The sequence below is a fragment of the Triticum aestivum genome, chromosome 5B (assembly GCF_018294505.1).
Source record: "Triticum aestivum cultivar Chinese Spring chromosome 5B, IWGSC CS RefSeq v2.1, whole genome shotgun sequence".
NCBI classification, from domain to species: Eukaryota; Viridiplantae; Streptophyta; class Magnoliopsida; order Poales; family Poaceae; genus Triticum; species Triticum aestivum.
The window spans coordinates 21,855,641-21,864,393 of NC_057807.1; the positions used below are offsets into that span (position 1 = coordinate 21,855,641).

General features: G+C 45.3%; 1 protein-coding gene across 1 annotated transcript; it reads left to right on the forward strand.

The window, feature by feature from the left end:
- The first annotated feature begins 4,091 nt into the window (after nucleotides 1-4,091).
- On the forward strand, nucleotides 4,092-6,695 carry LOC123115499 (uncharacterized). The gene is made up of 2 exons (XM_044536646.1): nucleotides 4,092-5,498; nucleotides 6,359-6,695. Exons 1-2 carry the CDS (start codon nucleotides 4,214-4,216, stop codon nucleotides 6,424-6,426), a joined length of 1,353 nt encoding a protein of 450 aa, XP_044392581.1. The 5' UTR covers nucleotides 4,092-4,213; the 3' UTR covers nucleotides 6,427-6,695.
- Nucleotides 6,696-8,753: the final 2,058 nt, after the last annotated feature.

Below are 8,753 nucleotides of genomic sequence, written 5' to 3' on the forward strand. Positions count from 1 at the left end.
AGCATCCTGATGAGCAGCATTGTGAGGGCCATGTTCATTGGCCACTCCATTTTGTATGAGCCAGTTTTGTTGCTGCTGCTGATACAGCTGTTCGGCAGTAAGTCCTTCTCTGAACATGGGGTGTGGCACGCCACTTGCAGGTGGAGGATCTTCGTCAGCAACTGGCACTTCAGGGTCGTGGGCGTTCCAGTCAGCACCACGAAGAATGAAGACAACAACAGTCCAACATGCACGATCTCCACCCAACTGACGGACGATGATGCTCTTAGGGATCAAACGCAGATGGATCACCCTGACTTTGATCAGCACAACACGGCAGTTGATGTTGGGATTGTTCCAAGAGACTAGGCGACCATAGTCATCAACAGAGCGATGGAAATAAAAATCAGTTTGATAGTCGTCCGGGAATCCGATATACATTAGCCAGACATCAGGGCCATAGGTGGTTTGGCGCATGTTCAACGCCGCATTATGGCGCACAAAAGAGATAACTAAATCCTCCTCATCAAGCTGGAATGTAGTATTGACAGCGGTATCTCGGATGAAGGAATTAGCAAAGGCGAACATGCCAATACCAAGCGGATGATCAGAAGCTTCGGTGGTGTGCATCCCCGATTCATGCAGCAGCCCTTCAATGGTTTCGCGGAGTCCTTCCCGGAGATGCAGAGGCACAAATCTGCTCGCCTCCGTGATGGCCAAGAAGCTGTTATTGAGCGGCGGGATGGGGTTGACGACCATGTCGGCACGCACCTTGCGGTCCGCCGGACCAGGCTCAACCGACCAGCCGGGCGGCAGAAACGGGATTGGATTCACCGGATAGTTGGCCATGGTGGAGCAGAGGGCGGAGGGCTCGGGGTGGGCGGTGAGGGCAGTGGTGGGTGGCAGAGTAGCTACAACAGGGAGCTGGGCTTCATTGGGAAGCGGAGCGGGCGAGGAGGTGGAATGCGAGCAGTTTGGGGCGGCCGAGAGGGTTTTTGGTTTCCATTGCCATTGGCGAGCCCACCGCCGCCGCCAACAGGATTTGACCGAATGACCGTAGAAACCACAGTAATTGCATCGGACGGCTGAGACGTCACGGCTCGGTAGACGTGTGGGGGGGGGGGGTAGGTTTGAGTGATTGCAGGGGAGTTGTTGATTTGTTGCCGATGCTGGTCAAGCCCTGCTTGATTGTGCTGATTAACATCCATAACTGAAGTTATGGAATGCACGGGCCGCGTTTTGGAAGGAAAGTTATGGCATTTATGGCCAGGAGCGGAGCATGAAAGGCAAAAATACGTGCATGGCAAAATGGCCGGTTGTGTCCCCATTACAAACATTTACCACATAACCGACCCCAATTCTTGGCAATATCAGAAACTTCCGCAGGAGAATATCCGGCAAGCAAAAGATCCGCAATGTGAGAATCAGACAAAATCGGTGGCCAGGAGGAATGTGGAGGAGCATATCGGAAGGCAGAAGAAAGGAAGCTTTACTGCAATTGTGGATAACTCTTGATATTTGAAAACCGGAAACCGCCAATCACAATTGATTGCTCAGATATATCTGGAATGTCCGAGGCACATTGATTGCCCTCATTAATGCTTACCGAGAAAACCTCCTTCTGTGTCGGTTCGATCATGCATGATGGCAGGGAGGAAGAACACGAGGCTTCCTTGCTGTTCTTGTCATGAAAATTCATAGATGCCATAGGGACGAGATCGAACTTACTTAGTGCTTGAACCGAAGAAGGATTGATCGATGTGTCTTGAAATACCGGTTGACTATAACGGACGGCCACAGGGCTACGCGCCGCGATGGGCGCAGGATGCTCATCAGCATGCCATTGGTTATCAAAACGAGTATATCCATTGAAGCGACCATTGAAAAGATGAAAATGACATATAAAATCCGGCCAAATGCGATCTCTGAGCCCATGAATGAAATGACCTACTTTGTTGCCAGCCACAGAGAAACGAAAGGATCGTTCACTAAGGTTAACCACCTTGAATCCCTTAGGATGCCCACCAATACAACATTGCAATGCCACACTAACTGAATCTTCCGAAAGAGGAAAAGAGGCCGAAGAGAAGGAGACCACCAAGAAAAAATCCTTGGTGCTTCGAGAAGGAGAAAAGTGAACCGTTTCTCCAAAACGACGACGTACCTGATCTGCCACTGCAATACCAGGGTTGAAATCCCAATGCAAGAGGCCTTCCATGGTGAGGATTAGAGGTTAGAGCCATGGTAGGGTGGGAGCAGGTGGGAGAGAGGAGAGAGGAGAGAGGAGAGCCATGTCCTTCGTTCTTCCTGCTATTGACAACCAGCTCATTGCTTTGAAGGAAATGCTTGATGTTTTTTGCTCAGTCTACGGGTCTGCGGGTCAGATGACTTATGTTGACTATCTACAGCGTGATTTCTAAAGAAACAGACAGCAAGGCAAAACACAAAAGACAAGGTTACAATTTTTTCTAGATAAGTAATTAAATTTATAAAAGTATCTCTGACCAGAAGAATGTGATTTTCTTCTCACAAAAGTATCTTTTTTGAAAAAATGAACAATTTTCAGATAAGTAATTAAATTTATAAAGACTCAACATTTTTTTGGAAATCTCACTTCAGAAAAACAGGAACAATGTTGAAACATGAGAAAATTTTGAAAAAATGCGAACACTTTTTGAAACAACAAATTTGAAAAAGGCAAACATTGTTTTAAAAAACATGAACATTTTATGAAATTCCTGAAAAAATTTCGAAGTTGAGAACAAATTATGAAAACATGACATTTTTTAATTATTGAACAAATTTTGAAAAGGAGAACATTCTTTCAAAATTCATGAACATTTTCTGAATTGTGAACAAATTAACATTTTTTTAAAATGTCGGAACATTTCATGAAACTGTGAACAAATTTCGAAAACAAGTTTTTTTCGAAATTTCTGAACGTTTTTTGAAACACGAACATTGCTTGACATTGTGAACAAATATATAAAACAATTTTTAAAAAAAAAAATCCTGAACATTTTTGAAAAAATGAACAAAACCATTCCAGATGTCTTTTGAAAAACGGAAACATTTTTTTGAATACATGAACAATCTTTGAAAGCATCACCATTTTTTTAATTGAACTTTTTTAAAAGCACGAAGTTTTTTAAGTTTCCAAACAATTTGTTGAAACATGAACTTTTAGAAAAATGAAACTTGAAAAATAAAAAAGAAACTAAAAAAGAAACAGAAAAGGAAAAATCAACAGAAAAATGAAAAAAAAGAGAAAAAACCAAAAAGAAACCGGAAAACCGGTTTAGGAACCTTCGGCTGGGAAACTCTAGAAGGTTCCCAAAACCGAAAACGCCTGAACATATTAATGGCCGGCCCAGTTTACCGCTCGATCGCTAGCAGCGTTGCGCAGTTAAGTTGTTACGGAAGAACTGATGTGTTGTGGGAAATCCTTGTCTATACAAGTTCTCGTACGAGGTTTTTTAGCAGAACTTGGCCATCGTGATTAGGGTCGCTCTTTTTTTTTTTTAACTTTGCTGGAATTTAACCGGAACTGTTCGTTTTACCTTCCCGCAAAAAAAAAAAACTGTTCGTTTTGCCATTTGAGTGTTTTTTATGGTCGATAAAATCTTTCTAGCTCATTGCGAAACGTCGACTATGCGTCGAATAGGATATTCCGGGCTCAAGGGTTTTCGAGGAACCAGATGTTCCTCCGACTTGTTTTTTTTTTTTAGGAATGAAAGCACTTTATTGATCAAATTCCACAGAAGGTGGGATACAAACTGGATCATGTGGCTGGCCAAGACAAACATGACGCCCCGGAGTTAGGTTTCTAGCAAATTTTGCTAACCTAGGAGCTTCGACATTAACAGTACGATGTTCCTCCGACTTGTTTTGTGGATGGCCAGAACAGAACGTGATGCTTTCCAATGCCTCCTAGTACTTTTCTTAACAATGTATAAAGCCCGTAAAACCAAAAAGCCAGAGGTGATGAAGGGTTGGGCTGGCTAGCTTATCCTTCCTTGATTCTTTGGTCGGCTCTAGCAGGCTGCAAGCCCATGTCGCGCCATTAGCCCATTCGGCTGTTTATAGATTAGATTTGAGGCCACCAACTGATGCGCCGCCTCCCGTCCTTGTTCTTGCTTCAAACCCCCACCCGTCCCCAACCCTTGACCTGAGAGAGGGAGAGAGAGAGGGAGAGAGAGAGAGAAGAGAAATCCAAAGAAATTGCCATCCATCCATGGCGTCCGGCTGCTGCGTCCTCGTCGATTCCGGGGCGTACATCGACGACACCAACGACAGCACCAACGACAGCACGGCCCAAGAGTATACTAATACAGGCAGTCAGATCGTGGTTTCCTTATGGCCTGCTCACCCGCCGATCCCCTCCCGTCTCTCCGTGCACTGCAAGTGGATGCGTCCCGGCCATGTCTTCTTCCATGAACCCAAGATCCTTTGCGCGGCGGACTGCTTCTTTGTCCTCCGCATCGCCATCGGCCGCAGCCCCCCACCCATAAACATCACACAGAAGGTGAGCGACTACTTCATCTACCAGTCAGCTAGCTCCACAGGTCCGTCGCTCAAGCTCCTCCCGCACCCTCACCCTCACTTGTTCACCGACAATGGGGTTGCCGTCCTCCCCCGCGGCGACGAGTTTACCATCGCCGTGCTCTCTCAAACCTCATATTACAATTTCCTGCTCTACCTCTTCAAATCTGAGGACTGGTATTGGACCTCCAAGAAGGTGCTGGTGGACTCGCCGCAGCTACCCTTCCCCATGCCGCTCCCCCCTGACCATGTCCATGGCCACTTTCAGCATCATACCAACTCGGTAATCACCATCGGGAGCAGGGGACTCGTTGGCTGGGTTGATCTCTGGCACGGAATACTGCTCTACGACGTGCTCCGTGACGACAACGACAACGACAAAGTACGCCTTGTGCCGCTGCCCGTAAGGCTGGGAAGCCATGGCGGCAATGCGCTTGGTTGCTGTCCAAAGCCTTACCGAAGCGTTGCTGTCCTGGGGGATTGCCTCAAGTTTGTCGAGTTGGAAGTCTCTGGTGATCGTCTTCCTGGTAAAGACCCTGAAACCAGGGGCCCCAATATCAGAATTGATGACTGGGCACTCACCACATATACCAACTGCAACATCACCGGCGATCCCGACGATTGGATAATCGACTTCACTGTCAATGCATCTGCCATCCGAATTGACACAGCAATGCGGTCTGGATTGGTTCACTGCGGAATGCTGCGTAAGACTGAGGCTGCAGAGAGAAACTTGCAAAATCTCTGGACATGTCAGCCTGTTCTCAGCCTGAATGATCAAGGCAATGTTGTTTACCTCATCACCAGGGTCAAATTCCGGCACCCTAAGGCATGGCTTCTTGCTGTTGACGTGGCCAACAAGCAAGTACGAGCAATGGCTAAGATTGAAGCTGAAAGGAGCACCGCCTTGTCGCTCAACTATTTTCCTTGTAGGATCTCATCTCCAGCTACCTGCCTGAATGGGACAACTATGCCAGGTAATTATAATATAGCGTCAAATTCCATGTCCTGTGATTACTTGTATAAGCTGCAACCGCTAAGATTTTTGTTTTTTTTGCCAAATCATAATATTGTTCTCTGGACTTGCAATTGTTAACTACTGAGCTCAATGTGACAATGAATTTCCTTAGAATGCTAACCGAGGAGAATTAACATTGTAGTGATATACTGATGTGAAATCAACTATGTAGTGTTTTTGCCGGTCATGTCCTAAGTTCCGCCTCGCTTGAAGATTGTTGTAGGGACTCAAGTGTATCATTATTCCAAGAAACCAATCAAACACTTGAGTTTATTTACCTACTGAACTTCACTCTCAATTACAAGTAGGGTACATGACAATTGTCCAGTGTCATGTCAGAACTGGTCAGAAGCGATACTGCAGTAGAGAACATATGGTTGGGGTCCACCCGAGAACAAACCATTGGAATGAGATGCCACAAGAAGGTCATTCCCATGAAATTTCTGGCTTTGCGTTGCCATAATTTAGGGAATATTGGATCTCTTGATTTAACAGGGACGTGAATGGAGTGGTGGTTAATTCTTTTTGCAGCGAGTCGAGTGAAATTTACTCTTTTTATTTGCAGTGAAATGAGTAAACGTTAATATTTAACAGTGAATAAAATGAAACTTAACTTGTGCTGATTCCTCCCCCTAATTTGTATCTTGTTTTATTCTAGCATCATATCTTAGCGTGTGATAATTAACATGAAGATTTTTCCCGTTGCTGTTTGAATTGGTAGAAGATGCAACTACATTCTGTAGCATCTCTAATTTGATCTATTTACTATTTGTCTTATCAAAGAGCTGATTTGTTTACTCTCTGTTTCCATGAATGAAGTTACTCGTGGCACACTGATGCTTGGGGAACAAACTGCGGAACAAACTGCGGGTGATGGCGGGAAATGAACTGCGTCTACCAAACCTGGTGAAGGTTAAGGTTTATAATAGTTAATCTGAGTGTTTTACCGGGACACTTTGTATGCTCGCTCGTATGGGGTTGCAATAATGTTGAGGACATTCTTCTTTGCATGTGGTTATATCTTATTTTCCTGTACTCCTAATTTGAATTTGGCAGTATTGCATTACCAGTGTTATTTACATTATTGCATCATAAAATGTGCGTATACTTCATATAATATTTGATGAATACATTGCATTGCATTGCATTGCCAGTAGTTGTTACTAGGAAGGATCGCGTGGTTGCCGCTTGCGGGCCTGGGCGATGTTGCCCAACATAAGCAAACCACATGAAAACTGGTGCCCCTACCTTATCCCCTAATATTTCTCTACTTTCCCAGGCCCAGGCCACAGTCTTCTTCTTAGCGAGATTGGCCTGCAGAAGAAGCTTTCCCCTCTCCCGTCTCATTCTGTGGACTTGGTTGTATTTGTATTTCCGTTATGTCGCAGTAATGGAAAGGGGTTATGCCCGGTTCAAAAAAAAGAAGAAGCTTTCCCACTCTACATGTCAGTCCTACTAGTTTTTACTAGTCTTTTTTTGTTAAAATTATACCTTCCGTTTGCTCGTTGTTCTAAACTGATGTCTTCAACACAGGCAGTGTGTAAAGCTAGTCGTGCATATCCATGCGGTTTCAGAGGTCATTTACAAAATGAATAGACAAAGTCGAGTCGTACTCAACAGATTCGTTGAGCTCCAGCACGGGAAGGAAGGTAGCCAGAGGGAGAGGGAATGGGGGCCTCGGTAGTGAGGAGGGGAGGGGAGAGAGCAGATGAGAAGATGTGGCTCTGTGTGTTTTGCTGATGCCGCTGATTACTAAGCTACACCTACACGCGTGTTTTTTTTTTTGCTGCTGATTGCACGTGCGCTTTTTTTGCCCTGCTGCTGCTGAAATTGCTATAGCCGCAGCTTGCTAGCAGGTAGCAGTATAACATTGTTTTTTTGAGTTGTTGATTGTTTTTGAGATAGCTACCCACTTTATTCCAAGTGGTAGCAGTATAACATTGTTATATAAGTGTAAACTGATGCTTTGTTCCTATTGCTTGCTGCTCTGAATTTTTGTTATGAACCGTATAAACGTTTTGAGCTTGAGATAGGTGTTTGATAGGTACGGAACAAATTATAACGCGAGTGGGATATAAAGAGTGAGCAGAAATAAAGAAAGGTGTACATTTCAAAACAAAAAAAAGAGTCTAAAATAGTACGTAGATTTAATAAAAACAAAAATCAAAATTAAAGGTTCAAACTAATAGCAGACCAAATTAAAACATTATTGAATTACATTTGTAAAGTTTTATTGAATTATTATTTTTTGAACTAAGGCCAAAGACGTTTAGCTATCAAAGTGGACAAATTTAAATGGTTGAGTGATATCACGAGAACGGAAACTATATTTGTGGATTGTTCAATCAACCCGTAGCAACGCATGGGTACATTTACTAGTAGCAAATAAAGCAGAAAAAGTTGTGGGAGAAGAATGAGAAAACCTTTCCAGGAAGGCAAAAAAAGGTGAAGTTACCAAGAAAGGAAAACAAACGAAAATATGTACTGGGACTCATGGTTTAACACACACGTTCTTAACATCAAAGGCCATTTCTTGATAAGAATTTGGCATTAAGCATGGGGCAAAGATGGTAGAGCCTAGGTTAGCAACCATGCTCCGCCCCTCGTCATGGCTCTCCGTACCGGCCGAAGAAGCCGTTGAAGGAGGGGCATACGTATGAAGCTCTTCTGAGAACATATATAGGGCGCCCGCGCGAAGCCCGAGGGATTGTCCCATGATTCGACGGACTCCTCGGTTCCCGCCATGGCCGGGATGCCGCGATCTAGTTTCCGAGAAAACCGGCACACAGTGGGTGTTGCCAGACCCGACGCTCGCAGAATCCGCCTTGCTTAAAGGGGAAAACTGTGAAGGCCCACTCATCCGAAGACAGCGGACCTTCACAGCTTCGAGGACTACTGTCGGGGGGATGAACCTCGGGCCGGCAACGGAACCCGGATCCTTTTCAAAAACAAAGGGGCTGGCACCGCCCCTCGAGCCGGCATGCGCTTGACCGGGTCGCTCGACCCGGCCAAGCCCCGCAACCTGGCCGAACTCTCCGACCCGGCAAGACGCGTCGACTCGGCCTCAACAACTAGCGCAAGACAGCTGAACCCGGCACAACTAAAGCTTCCTCGACAAGCCAGCTCCACCCGTGGCGTGCTCCGCAATCCAGCCACGGGTCAGCTCCCGTCCCGTCCAGGCCGTACAATGGGACGAGTCTTCAATCAACGATGA